General features: G+C 37.1%; 1 protein-coding gene across 50 annotated transcripts in view; it reads left to right on the top strand.

Annotated features, from left to right (window-relative positions):
- Positions 1 to 27,698, top strand: part of MAPK10 (mitogen-activated protein kinase 10) — a 334,301-nt gene that overhangs the window by 233,463 nt on the left and 73,140 nt on the right. For 40 of the 50 annotated variants that reach the window (XM_005555344.5, XM_005555349.5, XM_074040073.1 and 37 more), the window contains 5 exons: positions 14,579 to 14,708; positions 18,700 to 18,758; positions 19,906 to 20,044; positions 20,733 to 20,898; positions 23,384 to 23,455. In XM_005555344.5, coding sequence (XP_005555401.1) covers positions 14,579 to 14,708; positions 18,700 to 18,758; positions 19,906 to 20,044; positions 20,733 to 20,898; positions 23,384 to 23,455 — 566 coding nt within the window. Of the gene's footprint in view, positions 1 to 14,578; positions 14,709 to 18,699; positions 18,759 to 19,905; positions 20,045 to 20,732; positions 20,899 to 22,323; positions 23,456 to 27,698 lie in introns of all 50 variants that reach the window. The other 10 variants (XM_015450573.4, XM_074040061.1, XM_074040052.1 and 7 more) reach the window with 2 other exon arrangements.

Below are 27,698 nucleotides of genomic sequence, written 5' to 3'. Positions count from 1 at the left end.
TCAGTCACCAAATGTGGCTGTGTCTTGATCTTGTACTTCCCAGACTCCAGAATCATGAGAAACAGATGTCTGCTGTTTATAAGCTGCCCATTCTCAGATGTTTTGCTATAGCAGTCCAAATAGACTAAGACATAGCTGCATGTGTTAAATCATTGTATGTAGGCACAGTCTTCTTACAATAATTAATAACTTTCAAATAGATGCTGATGGTCCTTTAGGATGACTTTTTCTGGTTTTCATCTGGTTGTGACCAAGAAAATATAAGAAATAGAAATCTAGTATATAGTACTTTAATTAAATATGCAGTTTTAATTTTATTAATTTATTTCTGTTGGAAGGGTTTTATTGCAAAGTTAGAAAATATTTACTAAACACTAAAAAGTAAATAATTATAGATTTATACTGCACAGCAAATGGCAAAATCACTGTAGCAAGGCTGTCTGACTGTTCCTTATATGCCTTATAGCAGGGCTGGCCAGTCTAATTTCCCAAATTTTCAGCTTATCCTATCAATTGGCAGCCTGGCAGCTTTGTGAATTTTGTAGACTAAAACATGGGCTAGATAAATATATGAATGGTCTATTGAATGGCCAGTAAAGGAGCAGAATGGGCACGAGACAATTTGTCACAAAGATCAAAGAAGAGAAATTGAGACAGTCTGTGTGCATTCCATCACCTACTATTTTATTGTGATGAAGTTATTTTTTCTCCAAGAGTCTTCAGTTTTTTCTCCAGTGTCACCATCCCTATTTTCAGAAATTGCCTTGTGTCTAGAGAAGCCATTTTGTTTTCATTCATCTATTTTCTGTGATGATGAGCTACTGAGCTGGTCCCATGTTTTTGATTAAGGTGAATAATCTTTGTGTGGTCTTCCCCGTCTTTAGTCTGCTGATGGATTGTAAAGTTCAGTTTCTAGTGTTTTAAGGAGTTGCTGCTTTTGATACTGTCTTTGAGGGATTGGCTGTGAGACCCACTTGCTGTGTTTGCTTCAATTCAGTGTCTATCAAGCACAAAGTGATTTCGAATGAAAACTCTATAACTAGGCTTGGTCATCTAGGTTAGTTGGTTACATAGGTGAAATGGCTTTTCTTGATGTTGAGCTTTTCTTGATGTCTAGTGATGTTTATCCATAACTGGACCTGCCTTTTGTCTAGAGAAGTATCCAGGTGAACTCCAGAGCATATTGCTGTATTTAGCCATGAGTTACTGTTTACCAAACACTGCATTCCCCAGAAAGCACACTTTGAGATGGCGATTTCATGCAGGAGATTTATTAGGAAGTATTTTGGGGGCCAACACCTATGGAAAAAGAAAATAGAGGCAGAAGTTCAGCTGCAATACAATCTCAATAGATGCCTCTGCTGACCCTATTGGTAGTTCTGAAGAGGTAATGAGCCTTAGCAACTGTACTGAATTGGGGTAAAGTGACCAGGCTTTTATAACCCCATGTTCATCAGTCATTGAATGAAGGCTACCTATGAAGAGTGTGTAGGCTAGGTTAGGCAGCTTTCTTCAGTTGAGGTCATCCTCAAAGGGGGCTAAGAGCTGAGAGGCTATCTGCTGGCAGCATACCTCGCATCTGGCATAATAAGCCCTTTATTCCTGAATCTTCATGCATCACAGCACGTACACCACTGCCCTTGGATACATTGGATACATTAATAGAGTTTTCCTATTATTGGCTTTTTTTCTTTTTTTTTTTTTTGAGATGGAGTCTTGCTCTGTCTCCCAGGCTAGAATGCAGTGGCTCACTGCAACCTCCGCCTGCTGGATTCCAGCAATTCTCCTGCCTCAGCCTCCAAGTAGCTGGGACTACAGGTGCGTGCCACCACGCCTGGCTAATTTTTGTATTTTTAGTAGAGATGGGGTTTCACCATGTTGGCCAGGCTTATCTCGAACTCCTGACCTCGTGATCCGCCTCGGCCTCCCAAAGTGCTGGGATTACAGGTAGGAGCCACCTCTCCCGGCCCTATTGGCTTTTTATTCCCAACATGCTGAGAACCAATTTGCAGAAAATCAGAAGACAAAAGTGCTTAGGGTCCTCAAAAATCACAGTGCATCCTGAAACCTAGATAAGCCTACTTTTATACTTTGTTATATGATATAATGGATATCTTTATTACTTAAGTTATTATTATTCAGAATTATGTTACTTGTAATCGAAAGTATTCCCAAAAATATAACCAAACTTGTACAGCCAAACCATTCAATGACAAAATAATTAACCAAAAAATCAACTGTTGACTTTTGATGGGAAAACTAAAGAAAGCCTCTCTGAGGAGAAAATATTTGGGCTGAAATCTGAATCACAAATGGGGTTACCCAAGTGAAGATGCAAGAAGAGCATTCCAGGCAGGAGGAACAATTGCAGAATCCCAAGGCAGAAGTGAATTTGGCAGGTTCAAAAACGTGATTCTTATTAAAGAATTTGATTTGCCAGGCTATTATTTAAGATGTTTAAGATGCTACAATAATGCTTAGGGATTTCCCCCATGAATATTTAATATGATTACAAACATTTTAAATGTAAAGGGAAAGAGGAACAAGAAAAATTGTCAAATAAATGATTATGACTTAGGAAGAAGAATATTTGTGTAAGAGGTTGTCTACAATTGTCAGAAGAAAAAAATACCTGATAAATATATTGTGAACAAGATTTGCGTTCAGAGATGTGTGTATGTGTGTTTGTGTGTGTGTGTGTGTGTGTGTGTGTGTGTGTGTGTATGTGTATTTATATAAATACATACAAGGAGGTAAACATAGCTTCATAGCATCATCAAACTGAATTAAATGACAGGAGTATAACAGCAGAAAGCTCTATCACTCTTTTAGGAATAAACCTGGTAGAAGCGGAGGTGTGTTGGTACTGTATGCCAAGAAGTTGCTGGATAATCTTCAGCAGTGTGGCTGGAGAATTGTTGGAAAAATCTTCATAAAGACTTATCTCCATTTTTACCTGCATAAAGATAGCAGAAAGAAAAAAATGCTGAAAGAAAAAAAGTAAGATTCCACAGACCAAGATTCTTGGAAAAAATAGATGACTCAAGAGTAATAGAAAACTTTCAGACATGAATTTGTGACTGTACAGCATCAATGATGCCAATTTGCAGATGTATTTGCTAAACTTCTGCCAGTAATCACTGAGGAATTACAGAAAATGGGGAAGATTGAAGTGTCAGCCAAGGTTCACGGAGGAAGACAGCAGCATTTTAAGCAGACAGAGATTGAATGCTGTAAATGGGTGTCTGTAAAATTACAGGAAGGCCTGGAGAAGTGGGCTGTACTCTGGGCTACCTTGAATGACTCCCAGACACCCAAGAGCTGAATCACCAGGGAGCTCCCACCTCTGAGAGTATCCTAGAACCATCAGATTTCCAGAACATACTATCAAAGCTGAGATTAGGAAATCATAGAACTGGAACTATGCACTTACTGTTGCCATGGCTACTCTATTATGCTGTGAACAAGGGAATGGAACCTGGAGTTCATTGGGGCCTCTGCTTCCACTCCTCCTCTTAACCAGGAATCTGGAGAATGACATGAATTACTGCTTCAGAAGAAAACCTCACATCTCCACAAGACCTTGCTTCTCAAACAAGACATGTCAGAAGATGCTGATCATCCTCACTTCTGCCTTACAAATCGCTCATAGGTGCATCTGCAGGATCTTACTGGAATCCAGAGTGCTAGCTGCAAAAGCTTCTGGGAATTGTACACTTAACTCTGAAGTATCTTTAATATAGGAAGGTATGACATAAAAGAGTCATAGGAAGTTCAGTAAACCAAACCACAGTATCCACACAATTCAAGATAGGCAAAAGTACTTATTTCTTTAGAGGAAGGGATAGCTTATAAGAGACACCTCGTGAACTCGACACTGTTTCTTGTGTTGGTTAGAAATGATACCCTGTGGGCCAGGCACAGTGGCTCAAGCCTGTAATCCCAGCACTTTGGGAGGTCCAGACGGGCGGATCACGAGGTCAGGAGATCGAGACCATCCTGGCTAACACGGTGAAACCCTGTCTCTACTAAAAAATACAAAAAACTAGCCGGGCAAGGTGGCGGGCGCCTGTAGTCCCAGCTACTCGGGAGGCTGAGGCAGGAGAAAGGCGTAAACCCAGGAGGCGGAGCTTGCAGTGAGCTGAGATCCGGCCACTGCACTCCAGCCTGGGTGACAGAGCGAGACTCCGTCTCAAAAAAAAAAAAAAAAAAAAGAAATGATACCCTGTGAACCGTTAAGACAGGGTGTAGTGATCATTGGGAATAGGGGGTTTGTTAAAAACATATCATACAGATAGTTTATTAAAGTGGTAAGCTAGACAACTGTATGGCTACAGTGTATATATGGATGTATGTATTTATTATTTTTATTGATATGGGGTGGTCTCACTATGTTGCCCATGCTGGTCTTGAACTCTTGGGCTCAAGCAAACCTCCTGCCTCAGCTTTCTGGGTAACTGGGACTACAGGCACATGCCACTGTGCCCAGCTTATAATGTATTCAAAATTTAACAAAGCTTTTTGTCTTTTTGGAAGATATATTTTATGATGTCATGGGACATACTTGAAAAATGTGGTCATGGTGGTGGTACAGTTGAATGTATTTGTAATTAGCAGAAAGACTAAACAACTACTGGTTAGCAGATATGTGTCCAATTGTTGCCTATGCTCTAGGAATTCATGCTTTATCCTGTCCTACATGACATAATGAATCTGGGAAGAACATTGATTTTAAAAATAGTAATAGCCATCATTTACTCAGTGCTCACTCTAAGTGAGGCATTATCTATACGTTATTAACTCTTTTACTCGTTACAACAAGCTTGTCAAGTTGTTATTCTCTTCATTTTAAGTATGAGGAAACTAATGTCAGAAAGTGTAAATAACTTGATCACATTTAGTAAGCAGGAGGGCTGACATTCATACCTAAAATTGCTTCGAGGAGGAAGTACCAAACAGAGGGAGAATGCCACAGCGTTTCCAGGAGAACTGTCTAGTTTTTTGGCTTGCCAAGAAATCCCAGAGGGCGGCATTTTCTCCGTTTTTCCATATGAGATAGGGGGATGGCCCACTGTCTTGCATGATCTGGTCAATATCTCAGGGACTCAAACTCACATTGACAATCCTCACTACCATCTCACATATAAAACCAGATGCCAAATTTTTTTTTTAATTATGAAAGATGTAACAGTGAGGCTGACCAAATATAGATAATATTCTTATACACATATTCTGAATAAGTTTTGATTAGTATAATGTTGACTGTAGAGGATAGAATCAGCCCAAGGAGACTTTGATCAGAATGCAAACTGGCTGTAGTTTCTGACAATCACAATATGAATGTGTCCATCTGCTTGGCTGACAGGATGTCTGGACCTACCTAATAATAAAAAAGTTACTTTCTTATTTGGCCAAGCAGTGCCAGAGTTTGCCTCTTCAACTCCCTCATATGCCTTCATGACTGATTGCCATTCTTTCTTTTGATATTTTAATAGTTTCAGCTAAGTTAATTTTGGCTTAAGATTTAGTCCTTGTCTTTGAGGTGATGGGTCAATTTTCTGCCAATACAATGACTTAACTTTAGAAAGTAAGTTTAGTTCCTGTGTTTCCAAATCCACTGTTGCCCTTATATGTTACCTATAAGATACATGACCACTTGACTCTTTATCTGTGCTGCCATTGGTAGGTGAAAAAGAACAAGCACAAGCACAGAAACACCAGTGCTGACGTATTAGTGTAAGAGCAGCACAAGATTTTTAAGAGACAGTATTTTAAATTAACATAGGCTCACTGTGAGTCAATAGGGTGGATGGAGGGAGAGGAGCCAAGATGGCCAATTAGAAGCAGCTCCAGGCCAGGTGTGGTGGCTCATACCTGTAATCCCAGCACTTTGGGAAGCTGAGGCGGTCGGATTACTTGAGGTTGGGAGTTTGAGACCAGCTTGTCCAACATGGAGAAACCTTGTCTCTACTAAAAATACAAAATTGGCCAGGCATGGTGGCGCATGACTGTAATCCCAGTTACTCAGGAGGTTGAGGCAGGAGAATCACTTGAACCCAGGAGACGGAGGCTGTGGTGAGCCAAGATTGTGCCATTGGACTCCATTCTGGGCAACAAGAGCAGAACTCTGTTCGGAAAAAAAAAAAAAAAAAAAAAAATAGAAGCAGTTCCAGTCAGCAGCTCCCACTGAGAAGAATGAAAACAGTGAGTGAATCCTGCTTCATCACCCACACCCAGCCAAGAGAGGCGGTGAGTGACTGTGCTGACCCATCTGGGAAACCATGCTTTTTCCATGGATCTATGCATCCTGTGGATCAGAAGATCCCCTTGTGAGCCCACATCACGAGGGCCCTTGGTTCCAGGCACAGAGCTGTGCCACCTGCTTGGGTTGCAACCAGTGGCGGCAGGCTGGACCATGCCTAAGACAACCGAGTTCCTGGGGAAGGGGTGGCCATTCACCGTCACTGCAACTCCAGTTGGCCATTTTGCCCTGCTGGTGTCAGGGAGACTGGGTGGTTTGAACTGAGAGGAATTCCCCTTAGCACATCACAGTGGCTGTGGCAGATCGTTCTTTAGGTGGAGCTTCTTTAGGTGGAGCCTGGATCTATCCCTCCTCACTGAGCAGGGCCTCCCTGCAGGAATTGTAGCAACTCCAGCCAGGGGTTTTCAGACAGGACTCTGATATCCCTGGGAAGGAGCCCCTGAGGGGAGGGGTGGCCAGAGTCTCACAGTTTGGGGGACCTAGTCTTTCCCACCTACTGGCAGTCCAGATGAGGGGGATTCTCCCCAGCACGGCCCAACCTGCTCAGCCAAGGGGCAGCCAGACTGCTTCTTTAAACAGGTCCCTGATCCTGTGCCTCCTGACTGGGTGAGACCTCCCAACAGGGGTTGCCAGACATCTCATACAGGAGTGTTCTGGCCAGCATCAGCTTGGTGCCCCTCTGGGATGGAGCTTCCAGAGGAAGGAGCAGGCAGCCATCTTTGCTGTTCAGCAGCCTCTGCTGGTGATACCTCCAAGAGCAGGAGGGACCCAGCTGAACTGGGTCTGGAGTGTTCCCCCAGTAAACCACAGCAGCCCTATGGAAGTTCGGCCATACCATTAAAAGAAAAATAAACAGAAAGCAACAAAAACATCAACAAAAGACCCCACAAAAACCCCATCCAAAGGTCAGCAGCCTGAAAAATCAAAGGTAGAAAAATCCATGAAGATATGAAAGAATCAATGCAAATATGCTGAAAACTCAAAAAGCCAGAGTGCCTCTTCTCCTCCAAATGATTGCAGCACCTCTCCAGTGGGGGCACAGAACTGGGGTAAGACTGCAATGGATGAACTGACAGAAGTAGTCTTCAAAAGGTGGGTAATAATGAACTTTGCTGAGCTAAAGGAATATGTTCTAACCCAATGCAAAGAAGCTAAGAACCATGATAAAACATTACAGGAGCTATTAACCAGAATAACCAGTTTAGAGAGGAACATAAATGACCTGATGGAGCTGAAAAACACAACACAAGAACTTCACAATTCAACCACAAGTATCAATAGCCAAACAGACCAAGTAGATGAAAGGATCTCAGAGCCTGAAGACTATCTTGCTGAAATAAGACATTCAGGCAAGGTTAGAGAAAAAAGAATGAAAAGGAATGAACAAAACCTCTGATAACTATGGGATTATGTATAAAGACCGAACATATGACTGATTGGAGCATCTGAAAGAGTTGGGGAGAATGGAAGCAAGTTGGAAAACATACTTCAAAATACCATCCAGGAGAACCTCTCCAACCTAGTAAGACAGACCAACATTCACATTCAGGAAATCCAAAGAACCCCGGTGAGATACTCCATGAGAAGATTAACTCCAAGACACGTAATCAAATTCTCCAAGGCCAAAATGAAGGAAAAAATGTTAAGAGCAGCCAAAGAGAAAGGCCAGGTCATCTACAAAGGGACAGCCATCAGACTAACAACAGACCCCTCAGCAGAAACCCTACAAGTCTGAAGAGATTGGAGGCCAATATGCAACATTCTTAAAGAAAGGAGTTTCCAACCCAGAATTTCATATCCAGCCACACAAACCTTCATAAATGAAGGAGAAATAAAATCCTTTACAGACAAGCAAATGCTGAGGGAATTTGTCACCACCAGGGCTGCCTTACAAGAGCTCCTGAAGGAAACACTAAATATGAAAGGAAAAACCATTTCCAGCCACTACAAAAACATGCTGGAGTACAGAGACCAATGACAGTATGAAGCAAGTATATTCACAAGCCTGCAAAATAACCAGTCAGCATCATGATGACAGGATCAAATTTACACATAACAATATTAACTTTAAATGTAAATAGGCTAAATGCCCTAATTAAAAGACAGAATGGCAAACTGGATAATAAGACAAGACCTAACAGTCTGCTATATTCAAGAGACCAATATCTGTGCACAGACACACATAGGCTCAAAATAAAGGGATAGAGGAAAATTTATCAAGCAAATGGAAAGCAGAAAAAGACAGGGGTTGCAATTCTGGTTCCTGAAAAACAGACTTTAAAACCAACAAAGATTAAAAAAAAAAAAAAAAGGGCATTACATAATGGTAAGGGTTCAATTCAACAAGAGCTAACTCTCCTAAATATATATACATCCAATACAGGAGCACACAGTTTCGTAAAAGAAGTTCTTGGAGACTTTCAAAGAGACTTAGACTCCCACACAATAATAGTGGGAAACTTTAACACTCCACTGTCAATATTAGACAGATCATCGAGACAAAAAATTAACAAAGATATTCAGGGCTTGAACTCAGCTCTGGATCAAGTGGATCTGATAGATAGCTACAGAACTTTCCACCCCAAAAACAACAGAATATACATTCTTCTCAATGCCACATGGCACTTACCCTAAAATTGATAGCATAATTACAAATAAAACACTCCTAAGCAAATGCAAAATAACTGAAATCATAACAGACAGTCGTTCAGACCACAGCACAATCAAATTAGAACTCAAGATTAAGAAACTCACTCAAAACCACACGACTACGAGAAAGTTGAACAATATGCTCCTGAATGACTCCTGGGTAAATAATGAAATTAAGGGAGAAATCAAGCAATTATTTGAAACCAATGGGAACAAGGAGACAACATACCAGAACCTCTGGGATGCAACTAAAGCAGTGTCAAGCGGAAAATTTATAGCTCTAAGTGCCCACTTAAAAAGGCTAGGAAGATCTCAAATTGACACCCCAACATCACAACTAAAGGAAGTAGAGAACTAAGAGCAAACATACCCCAAAGCTAGCAGAAGACAAGAAATAACCAAGCTCAGAGCAGAACTGAAGGAGAGAGAGACATGAAAAATCCTTCAAAAAAAAATCAATGAATCAGGAGCTGTTTTTTTTTTTTAAAAAAAATTTAATAAACTAGACCACTAACTAGATTAATAATGAAGAAAAGGGAGAATAATCAAATAGACACAATAAAAAATGATAAAGGGGTTATCACCCCACAGAAATACAAACTACCATCAGAGAATACTATAAACACCTCTACACAAACTAGGAAATCTAGAAGAAATGGATAAACTCCTGGACACATACACCCTCCCCAGACTGAACCAGGAAGAAGCTGAATCCCTGAATAGACCAATAACAAGTTCTAAAATTGAGGCAATAATAAATAGCCTACCAACCAAACAAAAGCCCAGATGGATTTACAGCTGAATTCTACCAGAGGGGCAAAGAGGAGCTGGTACTATTTCTTCTGAAATTAGTCCAAACAATTGAAAAGGTGGGACTCCTTCCTAACTCATTTTATGAGACCAGCATTATCCTAATACCAAAACCTGGCAGAGATATAACAACAAAAAAGGAAAACTTCAGGCAAATATCCCAGATTAAAATTGATGCAAAAATCCTCAATAAGATACTGGCAAACTGAATCCAGCAGCACATAAAAAAGCTTATCCACCACAATCAAGTTGGCTTCATCCCCGAGATGCAGGGCTGGTTTAACATACTCAAATCAATAAATGCAGTTCATCACATCAAACAGAACTAAAGACAAAAACCACATGATTATTTCAACAGATGCAGAAAAGTCTTTTGATAAAATTTAACATCACTTCATGTTAAAACTCTCAATAAACTAAGTATTGAAGGAGCATACCTCAAAATAATAAGAGCCATTTACAGCAGACCCACAGCCACTATCATATTGAATGGGCAAAAGCTGGAAGCACTCCCCCTGAAAACCAACACAAGACAAGGATCCCCTCTCTCTCCATTCCTATTAAACATAGTAAAGGAAATTCTGGCCAGGACAATCAGGCAAGAGAAAGAAATACAGAGGGTATTCAAATAGGAAGAGAGGAAATCAAATTGTCTTTGTTTGCAGATGACATGATCCTATATCTAGAAAACACCATAATCTCAGCCCAAAAGCTCCTTAAGCTGATAAGTGACTTTAGCAAGGTTTCAGGATACAAATTTAATCTGAAAAAGTCACAAACATTTCTATACACCAACAGACAAGCAGAGAGCCAAATCATAAATGAACTTCCATTCACAATTGCTACAGAGAGAATAAAATACCTAGGAATACAGCTAACAAGGGATATAAAGGACCTCTTTAAAGAGAACTACAAACTACTGCTCAAGGAAATCAGGACATAAACAAATGAAAGGACATTCCATGCTCATGAATAGGAAGAACCAATATTGTGAAAATGGCCATACTGCCCAAAGTAATTTATAGATTTAATGCAATTCCCATTAAACTACCATTGACATTCTTCACAGAATTAGTAAAAACTATTTACAAAATCATTTGGAACAAGAAAGAGCCCAATAGCCAAGACAATCCTAAGCAAAAAGAAGAAAGCTGGAGGCATCACCCTATCTGACTTCAAACTATACTGCAAGGCTACAATAACCAAAACAGCATGGTACTAGTCCAAAAAAAAAAAAAAAAAAAAGATGAATAAAGAAACATAGACCAATGGAACAGAATAGAGAACTGAGAGATAAGACTGCACATTTACAACCATCTGATCTTTGACAAATATGACAAAAACAAGCAATGGGGAAAGCATTCCCTATTTAATAAATGGTGCTGGGAAAACTGACTAGCCATATGCAGAAACTTAAAACTGGACCTCTTCTTTATGTCTTATACAGAAATTAAGTCAAGATGGATTAAAGACGTAAATGTAAAACCCCCAAACTATAAAAACCCTAGAAGAAAATCTAGCCAATGCCATTCAGGATATAGGCATGGGCAAAGATTTCCTGATGAAAATGGCAAAAACAATTGCAACAAAAGCATAAAAGGACAAATGGGATCTAATTAAACTAAAGAGTTTCTGGACAGCAAAAGAAACTATCATCAGACTGAACAGACAACCTACAGAATGGGAAAAACTTTTGCAATCTATCCATCTGACAAGGGTCTAATATCCAGAGTCTACAAGAAATTTAAACAAATGTACAAGAAAAAAACCAGCCCCATAAAAAGAGAGCAAAAGACATGAACAGACACTTCTCAAAAGAAGACATTTATGTGGCCAACAAACATGAAAAAAAGTTCAATGTTACTGGTTATCAGAGAAATGCAAATCAAAACCACAATGAGATACCATTTTACATCATTCACAATGGTGATTATTAAAAAGTCAAGAAACAACATTTGCTGGCAAGGCTGCAGATAGGGATGCTTTTACACCGTTGGTGGGAATGTAAATTAGTTCACCCATTGTGGAAGACAGTGTGGCATTCCTCAAAGACCTAGAACCTAAATATCATTTGACCCAGCAATTCTATTACTGGGTATATACCCAAAGGAATATAAATAATTCTGTTATAAAGATACATGCACGCGGCCAGGCGCGGTGGCTCAAGCCTGTAATCCCAGCACTTTGGGAGGCTGAGACGGGCGGATCACGAGGTCAGGAGATCAAGACCATCCTGGCTAACACGGTGAAACCCCGTCTCTACTAAAAAATACAAAAAACTAGCCGGGCGCAGTGGCGGGCGCCTGTAGTCCCAGCTACTCGGGAGGCTGAGGCAGGAGAATGGCGTGAACCCGGGAGGTGGAGCTTGCAGTGAGCCGAGATCCGGCCACTGCACTCCAGCCTGGGCGGCAGAGCGAGACTCCGTCTCAAAAAAAAAAAAAAAAAAAAAAAAGAAAGATACATGCACGCATATGTTCATCGCAGCACTGTTCACAGGAGCAAAGACATGGAATCAACCCAAATGCCCATCAGTGATAGACTGGATAAAGAAAATGTGGTACATATACACCATGAAATACTATGCAGTCATAAAAAGGAATGACATCTGTACTTTGCAGGGACATGGATGGAACTGGAAGCCATTATCCTCAACAAACTAATGCAGGAACAGAAAACCAAACACTGCATGTTCTCACTTCTAAGGGGGAGCTGAAAAATGAGAAAACATGGATACAGGGAGGGGAATCACACACACTGGGGCCCGTTGGGGCCAGGAAGCAGAGGAGGGAGAGCATCAGGAAAAATAGCTAATGCATGATGGGCTTAATACTTAGGTGATGGGTTGATAGGTGCAGCAAACCACCATGTCACACATTTACCTATGTAACAAACCTGCACATTCTGCACATGTACCCAGGAACTTTAAATAAAATAAAATAGCTTAAAAAGTGAAAGAAAAAATAGTGTGGAATGTCATTATTAAAGAATTCCAGGACAGACTTAGCTGTTTTAACTATGTCAGAACAGGTTTGTTGAATGAATGAGCAAAGGAATGAATGAAAGAGTTACTAGCTCTACCCTAATCTTCAGTAACACTCTATACCCAGAGTAGCAATGTTTATTTAGCACAGGGTCCGCATTTTCAGAGCATATTGACACACTGGAGTTTATTCAGAGGAAACTGACCAGATAGTGATGGGACTTGAAACCACATCTGACAAGTGATGGTAGGGGACTGGTAATATTTAATTTAAGAAAGAAAAGACTTAGGGGAAAAATGCTAAAAGCTAAGAGTTACTGAGTGTTTACTCTAGGCCAGGCATTGTGTGCAGCCTTTTAATAGATTTCATATATTATGGTTAATAATGGAAAGGAAATGTTTTATTTTGAGTTGCCCTGGAAGGCAGGACTAACAGTAGTCAGTGGAAACCGCAGAAAGATAACTGTTTATCAGAGTGATGGCATTTCTATTCTCAAAGCTGCCCAACAATAGAAAGAGCTGCTTAGATACAATGATTTCCATGTTTTTGGAGATGGGCAAACAGAGACTGGTGAAAGTTTTCATGGACGTAGTTTAGAGAGGAATGAGTGTTAAATGGAAGTATGGACCCGGTGAACTCTAAGACTTTTTTCAACCTTATTCTGTGAATCTGTCATTTTCTTATGGTATAGCAATTCCGTTTCTGGCTCCGAGTTCTGTGGCGTGAGCTTTCAGTGGTCAATGTTACTTCTAATTTAGTAGATCAGTTGTAGTGGATTCTGGTTTTGCATTTCCTCCTGACAACTAAGATAAAACCCAGCAGAACTCGAAGTTTCAGGGATGGGTTACATATTTTGTGAGTGCATCATTAGGTATAATGGCAAAAAGAGCCTCTCTCACTTTCTCCTTTGATCTCTAAACTTATGTATTCTACATATGAGAGAAATAGCACCAAATATTTAGATTGCTTTTTCAAAGCAACAGTGTAAAAGCACCCCTATTTTCAAAGCATTGTAAATGTTCATTCTCGGTGTGAAAGCTTCACATATGAATAGCATTTATTTTTGTCTTTGTATTTAAATGCAGTTATTTATGTTTCTAAAATTTCCTGATTGCATTTCTTATTTTGAGCTTTGTTGTTGTTAATGAGAGTACACTTTGATCATCAGCCCACAAGTGCTTTTATGGCAATTAACATCACACCTTAAAAATTGGTTCTTAGTTGGGTGCCATAGTATGTGGCTGTAGTCACAGCTACTAAAGAGACTGCGGCAGGAAGATAGCTTGAGCTCAGGAGTTCAAGACCAGCCGGGGGAATATAGCAAGACTCTGTTTCTAAAAAACAGTAACAAACAAACAAAACACCTGGTTCTTGTGAATGGGTATAGAAAAAAATGTTGATTTAAAACAACCAAAGAACAATGAAGTTTTATAGCTATAAAAAATTAAATATCATATATTAACAGATGAGAAATTCAAGCTCAGAGGGATTAAATGACTTGCTATAGTCTCATGACTAGTGGGAAATTTGAATGTCTGTCTTAATTCTTATTCCACCAACTTACTGAGGCAATTATATTCTATATTCTTGGCAAGATCTTTTTCTTCTCCTTTGCCCTCTTCTCCTTCTCCCCTTCTCCTGTTTCTCCCTTCTCCTTCACTTCCTTCAACTCTTCTTCATCCTTCTAGCATGTAGAATATTCTTATACAAGTCACTTATATCTTTACTTACAGCCTGATTGGCATGTGACCAGAGTATACAAAATCTGAGTAAGATTCCAAAATAGCATTTTCTTTACCTGTGTCCTTAGTCAAGTAGGCAAGAGTTCTAAGGAATCTTTTGCTCTTAATTCTGAGTTGCTCTTGGATCTCTACAGTGCCGCGTATGATGCTGTCCTTGACAGAAATGTGGCCATTAAGAAGCTCAGCAGACCCTTTCAGAACCAAACCCATGCCAAGAGAGCGTACCGGGAGCTGGTCCTCATGAAGTGTGTGAACCATAAAAACGTGAGTTTTGTTATTTTGAAAATTCTGGCGGTGGGAGTTTGTGAGATTGGAAAAAGAAAATGTGTCTGTACTTGAGTAAGAAAGGCTTTCTTTACTTTGCAATTCCTGCCTCTTAAGGTTGTTTATCCTGCCAATATGCTGCATTCAATTTCATTGTCCTCGTGGTAGCTTTCTGCTTAAAAATCACCTAAAAACCATATGATGTGGAAGTGCTGAATTTTATAAATATTTCCCTAGTTAGAAAATTTACCATATTTGGTTATCTTGCTCCAAATTGAGAGCTTCATGCTTTCCAAAAAAGAAACAAGACAAGCAAAGCCAAAAGCCAGGGGAAAAAAAAAAAAAAAAAACCTACAAAGCACCATGCTATATTTCTTTATAATTTAGGTTTAATTTCGATTTATAAGTTAGATTTAATTGTTAACAGTTGAGTTTTATTCATGTTATCTCCTTTTAGTTTCAGCTGTAGTCTGGTGGTGGCCTCTAATTGTTCAGTGAATCCACTGTGTGTTGGCATCTTATTTTTTTCAGGGATGGGCAAGTATGCAAGTACATATTTGCAAAGCACTTGAGAATGGGATCAAGAGCTTTTTCTCATCAGAACTCAGCTGGGTAGACCATTAAAGGACTTTCTTTACTTCAGAATCTAAGCTCCTTCAATCACAGGCCAAGACCTCTAGAATTCATTCTGTGCTCCACTTGTTCCTAGTAAAGATAAATAGGAGAGAATTCATTATTTTAATGAAAACTTTTATTAATAAATAAATTATAATAAATACATTGAATATATTTTACATATAAATACATAATAAATTATAAATAAAATTTTATTTTCTTAAAAATAAAAAAATAATTTTATTACAAGTAAAATCATTCTAAGGTTGTAGAATACCTTTGTAGAGTTATCTCTACAAAGTTCTTATGTATGAAAATTACACAGAACACATTACCAGCATGGTTTTATAAACCAGGTATCTTGTCCATAATGCTCGCCATCTACAAGTAGCACTGAGAAGACACAAATGTATTAGTATTAAGTTGAAAGATACTTGAAATGCAAATATGCAGATCTGGGCCCCATGACAGTATTTCTCTTTTCCTCTATTCCTCTACCCTGATGACTTTTTAATTCAGTCACTTGACGTATATGTGTTGAATGAATAAAATGTGCCAGGCACAGATCTAGATGGTGAAGAAAACAGACAAATCCCTGCCCAGGTGAAGCTCATGCTTTATTGGCAAGAGCAAGGCGATCCACAATAAGACAGGTCAATGTGTAAAATGTCAGGTGATGATAAGTGCTATTAAGTAAGGCAAAGCAAACAAGGAAGATTTAAAAATACTGGTCAGTGTGTGGTGGGATAGGGTTACCCATTTAAATAGGCCAAGCAGCAAAGGCCTCACCAAGAAATTAAAATTTTATGAACTGCACACCCATATCTAATATAGCCATGCAACAAACATGAGACTTCTAGAAAGGAATATAGAAATGATAGAAAGGATGGTTCCTATGAAGAGTTATATACTAATTTGTTCTTTCAGTATGTTAAATAAAGGTAAGTGCAAGATTAGCCACATGATCAATGCAATGTATTCTGTTATGCCAAGGAGGATGGAGCATAACATTGGCAATGGAAAATGGATGGATATAAGCAATGAATCAAATGTATGGAAAGTTTTCCATACATGTATTTATATTTCCCTCATCCTCATGCCAGACCCTGTAATGCAATACAATGTGGAGAAATGCCCACTTGCTTGGTCAGTTTGAGAGAATAATACTTCCCGTTCTTGACTGAAATTTTGGAGACTTATATTTATGAAGCCTAAAAAAGAGTTCCAGATTGCAGTGATAATTTATAAATAGCACCCCACCTGCTACCTTCCTTTTATGTGTGTATGTATGTATGCAGAAGTCTGCAGAAACACATTTCTGGAACTTTTTATGAAGAGGAAATCCACTACAACCAAATGTAAATTCCACATTAATAAGAACTCTGTTAATAGTGTGGAAAGAAAAGGAAGAGTAAAGTAATCTCATTAAATCTTTAATAATACGAAGAAAATCTATTTAGAAAATACTTCTTTATGGTGTTAGTTTGGTCGCCTGTTTTCTGTATTTATTATCAACTGAAAATTAGATTAAAATTGTTATTTAAAAAAAAGAATATAAATATTCAATTCTAGGAACTAGTGGGGCCTGACAAACACGGATTTACATCCGTGTGTCTGAAGATGCTGGGATAAAAGAACTGAGATTCCTGTCTGGAAACTGTTGAATTAAAATGGAAACTTTATAGCTGTGATAATCTCCTTCTACAGAGGCATTTTTAAAATTGGCTCTTGCTAGGAATTAGAATTTATAAGACAGCAAAGGAAGGCTAGAGGAGAACTTCTCGAAGGGTGAAAAGTGATAAAACAAGGTCATAGGAAAAGGGAAAATAAGAACATACAGTAGGGAATAGATCTTGATAAATTACCTTTTAAAACAATAAAACTTGATTTATTTAAAATTGTAATGCTATTTTCTAGATTTCTTAGATTATCTGGATTATTTGTTCACTAGTTGATCTGGGTTAGCATTTATCCATTGTTAAGGAGTGTTCATGTGAATGTTTGTGTGGGTGTAATGTGTGCTCTATACACAATCGCTAATGTTTTTGTTTGAACAAATATCAAAATGAAATAAATTACTTTATGAGATTGATAAAGTCCTAGAGAAACAGACCCACTGTAGATGTTACAGTGAAAGATGTACTTCATAGGCAGTTTTCAACACTCACTAGCACTGAGTATACAGAATAACATGGCACTTTAATCACAAGTTTTAAAGATAATTTTAAAACAATTTTATTTCTATATGAATATTTCACACTGAAAGGTTGCTTTAGAAAAGATGATTTTTTAAAAAACTATATGACAACCATTGCCATATATATGTATACTAGAAAATATTGGATGGTACTATGATTATTTTTTGTCAACAATTTCTCAATAAGTTAAAACTACATGAGACATAAAACATTCCATAGAATTGAGTCAATTTCTCAGGTGTTTAATTTCATTTTATGTTTATTACTCCATATGTCTTTATATCATTTATAGAGTTTACTGAAATTCATTGATTGATGCTTTGAAGCTGCTTAAATCTTGACCTTGTACTTATCTATTTTTTATAAAATAGTTGCAACTATCTTTTGAGTATAAGATTTGTATCTGTATATTTTTATATTCATTTCCTGCTGGCACGTTAGTACCAAATATTTAGCTGGAAGAACATTTTGAGTTATTGATCTATGAACTCTATTTGGAAATGTGACAAGGGGTTTTTACAAAATTTGCTTATGCTAGAAGGCAGATTTCTTTACTAGCTAATATATAAAATAAAGCAGGAAACAAAAAGCTTCTAACTGAATGCAGAAAACTTTTAAATAATTTTCTACTAAATTCATCATTGATATCATCTAGAATGCACCTTTCCCCACACATATTATTGGAGCATTAGTTTAATATTTGAGGGTGAGGTAGAAGTAAAAAAATATAAAGTAACAACACAAAAAAGTCATGAAGTAGAATACGACTTTGTTCATCTGGAGGAGAAGTATCCCCTTGCTATGTTTCGCACAGTGTTTTACTGCCACCTCTCTTCTCACACCGCATTTCTTCCTTTTTTGTTTAATCCCCCAAAGGCCCATATTCTGCCACGAGGAATCACACTTGAAAGCAGTGTAACAATTATGCATCTCTCTGATTCTTTCTTCTGCCCAAGAATTGAGCTTTTTAGCTGCATTATTAACCTGAAGACAGATCATCTGTTCTTTCTGAGTACACTTTTCTGTGTCCTGTGAGACAGCTCTAGAAATTTTTCCAACTTCTCCATTTCCACCATAGCATTAGTGAGTGACTTTGAGTTGAAATAAAATTTAAAAATAATACATTCTCTCTCTTTTTTCTTTCTCTCTTTTCCTCTGTCCCTTCCGCTCTCTTTCAGATTATTAGTTTATTAAATGTCTTCACACCCCAGAAAACGCTGGAGGAGTTCCAAGATGTGTAAGTAACAAAACTCATAAAGGAAGGGAGAGCACAGCACTTAGATAGCCCAAGGGAATAACACACACACACACACACACACACACACACACACACACACACACACACAGTTGAAATCCCTTGTACTGATCAAAGAGAGGTAAGAGGTGGGGTCAAATGAAAGGGGTCCAGTGATAGGTCAAGAAGATTCTGTTTGTGTGTGGAAAGACATTCTGCCTCCTTTTGACCTTGTGGCTTTATATGCTCTGTTGTTCCATACTCTTGGTCACTCAGGAAAGGCTTATTTATTTATGATTATTAATAGATTCCATGAACTTTCTACAATGAGTTAATTTACCTGAAGAAATAGTAATAAGGCTAGGCATGCTGGCTCACGCCTATAATCCCAGCACTTTGGGAGGCCAAGGCAGATGGATCACGAGGTCAGGAGATCGAGACCATCCTGGTCAGCATGGTGAAACCCCCGCCTCTACTGAAAATACAAAAATTAGCCAGGTGTGGTGGTGTGCACCTGTAGACCCAGCTACTTAGGAGGCTGAGGCAGGAGAATTGCTTGAACCTGGGAGACGGAGGTTGCAGTGAGCCGAGATCGCACCACTGTACTCCAGCCTGGGCGACGGAGCGAGACTCCATCTCAAAACAAACAAACAAATAAAAAGAAATAGTAATAAAAGGGACATGAAAATTATCTTTATTCTTTCGATCTTTGTAGTGTCATTGATTTTGTGCAACGTCTACCCAGTAATGACAACAGATGGAGGAGAGGAAGTGATTCCCTAGTACCTTGTCCTTAACACAGATACATTGAATTTAGGAAGAAGCTGTTCTGAATTTTTTTCTTATTTAAAATTATAATACTCACAAAAGAGTTGAGGGTATACAGGGGAAAGTGAAGGCAAAATTAAGGTTAAAAACTCTATGGACACAAACCACACACTAATAAATACTTTTTCTACTAGCAACCTTGTGGTAGGGTTTGTATAGCTAACACACATGCAATACCTGGAAATTCTCATAGTCTTGATTCAGTCAAAGGCAGAGCTAAGAAGTTCAGAAGACTTACAGAGTTAGGAGAGAATTCTGACTAACTGAAAGGACTTCATAGATCTCGTGACCTGGAACTAACATTGTGGATTTACCCTTCTAGTTACTTAGTAATGGAACTGATGGATGCCAACTTATGTCAAGTGATTCAGATGGAATTAGACCACGAGCGAATGTCTTACCTGCTGTACCAAATGCTGTGTGGCATTAAGCACCTCCACTCTGCTGGAATTATTCACAGGGTAAGAACACCTTCTCTAGGATTACAATTCAAATGCTTTAAGAGAAGAGGAAGAGTAACTGTAGATTATTTTCTTTATACAGGGGGCATTGGTCAAATATAATATACTTCCTCATTTCTTTGATATTGGAATTGGCACCTAGTTCGCTAATTGTAGAAGGAAATTCTAGTAGTTGAGTTTGTTCAATGTTATGTTTTTGGCTCATTGAGATGCAGCTTCTTAGAAGCCTCATGCTTTCAGCTCCTTGATTGGCAGAAGTCATATGTGCAACTGAAATCCATAGTTTGTTTCTGGCAGCATAAAGACAGCTGCCCTGATCTGTTCTTCTGTCAGGCCTAGAAATGATATATATGTTGAAAGATTTATGTTGTCCTAAGGAGAAATGTAACAGAAGACAATCAATGATACATTTCTTTTTTTCTAAAACCTCATCCCAAGATCAGTGTAAATTGTGAAAATGATAATACAATTTTTTTCTGGGATTAAAAAACCTTCTGAAGATTTTTTTTAATCCAAAAACTAACAGTTAACTTATTTGTAGCAGTAATCGTTTGCCTTGTTTAGGGCTCTGTAGGTCAGGGGGACCTCATCAGTGCTACTGCAAGATTGCTATGTTGATTGAGTCAATGGAAATAACATGTTTCACTTGATACTGGCTTTTAATTTTTTCCCTTATCCTTATTGTTAGGATTTAAAACCAAGTAACATTGTAGTCAAGTCTGATTGCACATTGAAAATCCTGGACTTTGGACTGGCCAGGACAGCAGGCACAAGCTTCATGATGACTCCATATGTGGTGACACGTTATTACAGAGCCCCGGAGGTCATCCTGGGGATGGGCTACAAGGAGAACGGTAGGGATGCTTCTGGAGAGCAGCATCAAAACCGTGAATAAAATGGGTGCATGTTGTAGATAGCCAAGGGGAATGTTCTCTTTCATGTACATGCTTTTATAAGGTAGGGCTGCCAGATAGCATATTCAGGGTGTTGTTGTTTTTTTTTTTTTTTTTTTTTAATACTACTGGTAAGAAACACTCATTAAAAATGTGAAGGATGTTATTGACAAGTCAGCTTTGCTAGAAGAGCACTAAATGTTAATAGTGAAAAAGAATTGTAAATGGAGTCTGATTAAACAGTCAAGTGGATGCTGATTAGCACACGTGCCTAGATATTGAGAAAAATTGCTATTTGGGTTGCAGCTCAGCTGAGCATGAGTGTGAAAGCAGGAAGGAATCTACCGCATTTAGCCATTTGGCTTTTATGTCGTATCTCAGACTGATGGCTGTATTTCTAGAAAAAGACAAGCAAAAATGTGACACAAATCCTGGGAGTGAAAATCTTCACAGACAACTTTGAAATAATCCAAATTATTTAAATTGAATAAGAATTTCTGTAATAATTTAAGTTGCTCTGTAAGAAATATTTAGAGTAGCAATTGCCTAATAAATTCTTATATATTCCAAAAATCATAAAAAAGGAAAATGTCAAATTTGACACTACTGCTTTCCTAAAGAAAATCTAATATTCATGAACACTTTAAAATGAAATGAAGGCTGTGGAAGGAATCTTAAAAATGTATTACAATTGAGTGTTGTTGATTAAAACTAAGGATTTATTAAATATCTATTAGAAAGCATTGCAATGTATTATTTTGATGAGACTATATCTTACAAATAATGCACCATATTGAAAAACATATTCAATATACTTAGGAATTAAAATAGTTTTAAATTAGGATTGTAGATGTATTCAATGTATCTTAAATATTTATTTTCTATTCTATTCTATTTAGTTTTAGCAGTCTATTTTAATAAGTTCTATAAAAATAATCAGGGTATTTTTATGTTCAGGTGCTACAGGGTACTTTTGTGAAAATTCCCTGGCCACTGAAGTTTGCAGAAACTTCTTTGTATACTCTTAGATTAGAAGACAGATAATATATGTATGCATTTATACAGAGGAAGTTAAAAAGTCACCTCTTACGAAGGTCAGCTTCACCCTGGTGGGCAATGTCAGAGTTCTGGCACCTTTTGACTCAGAAGAGATGAATCTAGTCCTCCTCACTAGGCAATACCACATCTAATTCATTCAGAAAAGAGGACATTTTTATACTTTCTTCACAAGTTATTTTTAAAAAGTCAAAGGAGAAACAAAGTCAAGAATCAAGAATGTACAGGAGACTGGGGTGGGGGAGAGGATCTGAATTTGCCTATTCGGGCTTTTCAGATCTTGGCACTGCAAATAGCTGATATTAAAATCCCTTTCCCTTTCCTCACTAGAAAGAATTGCAAGTCGCTGCCTTAGGTTTTCGACTTCTCTAAGTCCATGGAGGAGGCCTGCCTGGCACCCTGGTGCTGCCCTCCCCACCAACGGGTGGAAGGTTATCATGCAGAAAAACCTGCTTGCTCCCACATCAGGCATGCCCTGCTGTCCCCTGCACCTAGCCCCGCCTTCCTTCCCCACGGAACAATTCAGCCAAATGATTCTGCCCAAAAGTTCCCTTTGTCCACAATAAAAAACAAGTTGGAAAGGGATAAAGATTGGTAAGAGAAGGCAAAGCATGTTTTCCTAACAAGTTTGACAATTTGGAAATAAATATATGTATGTAACAATTTTTAACACATTTAATACTTTTTTCACTTTCCTTCCAGATGACTCCTTTATACATGTGCTAATTCATCATATGTCCTTTTTCTTGAAATATTTCGAATGGAAACTAAAACTGATGTTTATTTACAAGAATAAACTTCTGAAGGAAAAGCTAAGTCCCAAATACCAGGAATTGCAATTCTTTTGCCTCTAAACCATGGTTCCAGTTATTTCCTGGTTTCTTGGATTTGGTTGAATTTATCTTGTTTTGTCCCTGCCCCTGGCCCCCTGAAAAAAAGGTGGCCTCTTGTTGCCCTATTCTCTGTAATTGAATAGAAGAGAAAGTGAAAATAGCCACCTCTACAAGTTAGTATCGTTTTCTCTGCATCCAGAAAATGACACAGAAAACCCTTTGGTGGCTTTTAGCTGTCACCTGCCATGGAGATACTTTTGGTTTAGCTATTGCTTTTCTCTGTTACCAATGTCACCACTTTGTGGCACTACTGAGAGGCAATGTCCAGAATCCACAAAGTAATGGTTTTTTAAACATCAATTTGAGTTCTAATACTAGACACCGTTTATGTAATAGCGTAGTGTTGGTTTTAATTCACCTTTTGGCCAACTTTTGGTGGGAGGTGAAAATTGTACTTTTAATCAAACTGTTCTTTTTCCTCCTCCTTCAGAAGTCAATTATCTTAGTTAACTTTACTTTCCTCCCTTTTCTTCACTACCCTCTCTCTCCTGTTCTAGTGGATATATGGTCTGTGGGATGCATTATGGGAGAAATGGTTCGCCACAAAATCCTCTTTCCAGGAAGGGACTGTATCCTTGTACCTTTTGCTACAGCTTTACCTGTTTTGTTCTCTCTCCCTTTTAAACACATAATGATTTTACCAGGAGAGTAAAGATAGAAGCAAAAAGTTGGGTAAGTGGTGTTATTGTAATAAAAAAGTGATGATTTCTATAATCTGACCAGTACTGAAGACTACCTACCACAATGATTTCTTTTCATTAAACTTCAATAGGCTTTTTTCTTCTAAAATTACTTTCTTGCCTGCAACTAAAAATAGTAATGCTATTTTCCTTTAATAACAGAGGCCACCAGATCCCAAATGATTAAAATATATTTACCTTTATAACTAGAAAAATAAGTCACTATTTGCGAGTCATTTTCCATCTCCTTTCTAAAACTATTTTGTGCTTCTACAATATTTAGGCATAAAAGTTGCTCTCCTTGCTGACATTCTAAGCTTCTGTCTATGGCTTCATTGATTTAAACTACTCTTGACACTAAATCAAGTCTTTAACAGGTCAATATATCATATCCTCCTCAAAACATGAACTTCTGCATTTAAAAATTGTAATTATTGTTCAAGTTGCTGGTGGTCAGGTGAGTTTAATGTAGACTTCCCTCACCTGACTTGGAGATGTGACATAGACATACATACTTGTTTTCCCAATTAAATTTATAATTTCATAAAGCAATTTTGATTTAAGTTCTACTACTGAGTCCTGCAATAGAGTCCATCAGAAATTTTCCTGTAGAGCTATCTATGATTTGGGATTATCAAATGGACTGATACATTTCTTAAATGGCCATAAGTTAACTCTCTAGTAAAGGTACAGATTTGTGTTTGTAATATATAGACAATAAAGTTTACATATAATAGTAGAATATATTTTTAAAAATACAAAAATACCTTACTACATATACTAGTGCAAATCTAAGTACAACCACAATTGACAACTTTAACAACTACAATACAGGATTGAATTTAGTGTATTTATTACATATGGATGTTTTGGAAATTGGCAATAACCATGTGACCCATAACTCTATTAACTATTCTATTGGATTGATAAGAAAATTTTATTAAGGAATCCTTTTATTATGTAAGAAATGTTATGATTTTTTTATTTAGGTATTTAAAAAGTCCAAAAGCGAAAACCAAAAACAAACAAAAAAATGACTCAACAAGAAGTGGGTACCATAATAAGCTTGTATTTAGGTAGACATTTATTCATTCTGCTGGATATTAATGAGATAGTCTCGAAATTCCACTAGTAATATAAGAGTAATGACATATTCTAGAACTGCACTGTCTAGTTGGTAGCCACTAGCCACATGCGGTTATTCAGCACTTGAAATTATAACTAGTCTAAATTAAAATATGTTTTATATGTAAAATGCATACCAGATTTTGAAGATATTTTTAAAAGCATGTAAAATATATTATTAATAATCTTATATAGATTATGTTGAGGTGATGGCATTTTGAATATATTGGATTAAAGATATATGTTGTTAAAATTAAACTCACCTGGTTTTTATTCTTTTGAATGTGGACATTAAACTTAAAACTACATATGTGATTGGCATTTGTGACTGTCATTTTTCTATTAGACAGTGCTGGTCTAGAAGATAAGAAAACTGCATGGCAACCATTTATTTATAACGAATCTCAAGGTCTTGAATCTCTGTTTGCTCCATGTTCCTTTCCTATATTTAGTGTGAAGTATTATTTTCACCATTAGATTTTATATGGCTACTTAGGAAAATTTATTTCATTTTAAATTACTTATCTATAGTTTGGGGATTAATTATATGCCTAGTATAGTTTATTTGAACAAATTATAATGCACATTCATATTTAAATGTGCTGACTTTATTCAAAAGTAGGAATTACTCTCTTCATGCGTTTGTCTTTGGTATATAATACATTTTAGACAAAGAAGGAACCTCTCAATCAATACTCAGAGTGAATTGCACGGCCATATCTCTTTAATGTACTTGTCAGTGGAAAGCAAAAAGCCAGGATTTCTCATTTTCATGTGACATTTTGTTACATGTCACTTGATTTCACATAGCGAGGTTGTCCTTTGAGATCTTATTTAGCTCTTCAGGCGTTTATGAGGATTGCTTTTCTTCTATTTTGACAGTATTAAATTTAAAAGCCAATAAAAAAGAAAAAAAGTAAAAAGTTTTAAACTCAATCTAACCCTTCAGAAAAACAAACAAAAAATAGCACCATATTGATAATTCTATTTTCTTTTAAAAATTTTTCTCTTGGAAGCCGCCCCCCACCCCCGCTTTTTATCCTAGTTTGTTTTAGAAAAATTTTTGGAGCTGAAATTATTTGTGTGAAAATTAATACATAACATTTATATCCTTGATATGTATGAACCTAGACATTAAAATAATCTCTAATACAAATAATGTAGATTATAATAAAGGTTTTCATTCATTATATAATGTCTGTATTTCTTTATCTCAAGATGATGATTACATAGTACAGCAGTCTTTAATAGCCTAGTGCCATATGTGATAATGACCCTGCAAGTGGACCTAGAAGTTAAAAAAAATTGCATAAAGACATCTACAATGGAAAGCCTTTTGCTTAAGTTAAATTTTACTGAAAAATCAGTAGGTATTTTCCAATGAAATAGGTTAGAAAAAAAATGTTTCCTTTTTGAAAATGTTTCCATTTGGATTTCTTAGCCCCTTTTACCTATAATTAAAATTATAACTTAATGTTTAAAGTTATGGTTATATTTAAAAAAAATAAACCTATAGAAATTTCAGTTAAATAATGTGCTTTGTCAATTTTGAGTGGAATTGTTTTATTAATCTTTAAGTGAAATTATTATCATTTTATGCACAGGGCTTCCTAGCAACAACTGAGCAGTCAGATAACCTCTCAAACTGTGACTATCAGACACAAGGCTGAGGGCTGATTCAAGTTATTTATCGGCAGAAGAATTACACAATTTTAAGCATGTTGAAATTACTCTAACATTTATTAGAAGAAATAGCAAAGCTAAGTATATGCTAATTGATACCTTGATCTCTTCCAAGATTCTGCAGAAATTTCAAAAAGCAATCAGAGGTTCACATGTCTTTCACCTGGAATTATTCAGAGTAATTTATATTAAATTACTTTGAGGCTGAAAAATGATGTGATAATGCTATCATAATAATCAACATTTTTCTTCTCTCTTCACAGAACTTTTAAACTTGAACCCTAAGCAAAAATAGTTAAAATGTCTTGATGAATCAGAGAATCTCATGAAATTGTCATTGATGACTGAAGTTTAACTACTTTCCCACATTCAAACTATCTTTGCATTTTGAGAAACATTGTGGGGGTTTCTTGGTGGTTGATATGATCTAGATGATATCACAGGGAATTGTCTTGGTTACTAAATTAGAATGTTGGCAAAATAAACAAAATTGAACAAAATAAACAATACATATTTGCTTTTCTACCTATTAGTTTGCTAATTATTTTAATATCCAGAGGATCACTTCTTAATACTTATTTTTCTTGTGTAAAGTATTTCTTAGTTATACATACACTATCATATACTTAATTTTCACTATAGTTTTATGATTAAAACATTTCATAGCATATATTTTTACAGTGTAGTTTATTTGAACAACATTATAATGCACATTCATATTTAAATGTCTTACTAAACATTCTTTAAACATTCTTAAACCCATGCTGACTTTCAAGTTAGAGAGTAGTAAATGTGCCAAGTCAATTTTTTTATGTAGTCCAAAGAACAGATAAAAGAAATCAATGACTTTAGCTTCACTCAGATTTTGTTCCTTTCAATAAAATTTACAGGAAAGCAGTTTTACAATGCTTCCTTAGAAGTTTTTTCTAAGAACTATGCAGTCATTGACTGCCTCTACCATCCCAAACCCCAACCAGGGCATGCCATCTTGTTGATTATCAAAGACTCCTATTGTCCCATAGAATTTTCTTGAGTCCTTTCCTCAAACCTGCTTCTTTTAGATACATTCTTCAACCTTATTTTTTCCATTCTACTTCAAATGGTAGCACCTTCTTTGAGCAAACCCTGTGATGTTCCTTTATCTAAGTTCTTGGCCAATATTCTCTGGATATAAAATTAAAGACAGGCACGCTGCACACATTTGAAAATTCTAGACCTCAAGTATATTATATCCAAAGCTAACAGCTGAACTGCTAAAATAGCTCCTCTTGCCTTTCCCTCTGAAGAACAAGAAATTGCAATTAGAATGAAAGAGATATACACA

The sequence above is a fragment of the Macaca fascicularis genome, chromosome 5 (assembly GCF_037993035.2).
Source record: "Macaca fascicularis isolate 582-1 chromosome 5, T2T-MFA8v1.1".
NCBI lineage: Eukaryota > Metazoa > Chordata > Mammalia > Primates > Cercopithecidae > Macaca > Macaca fascicularis.
The sequence above is the reverse complement of the archived record's forward strand: the minus strand, read 5'-3'. Positions and strand labels throughout refer to the sequence as shown.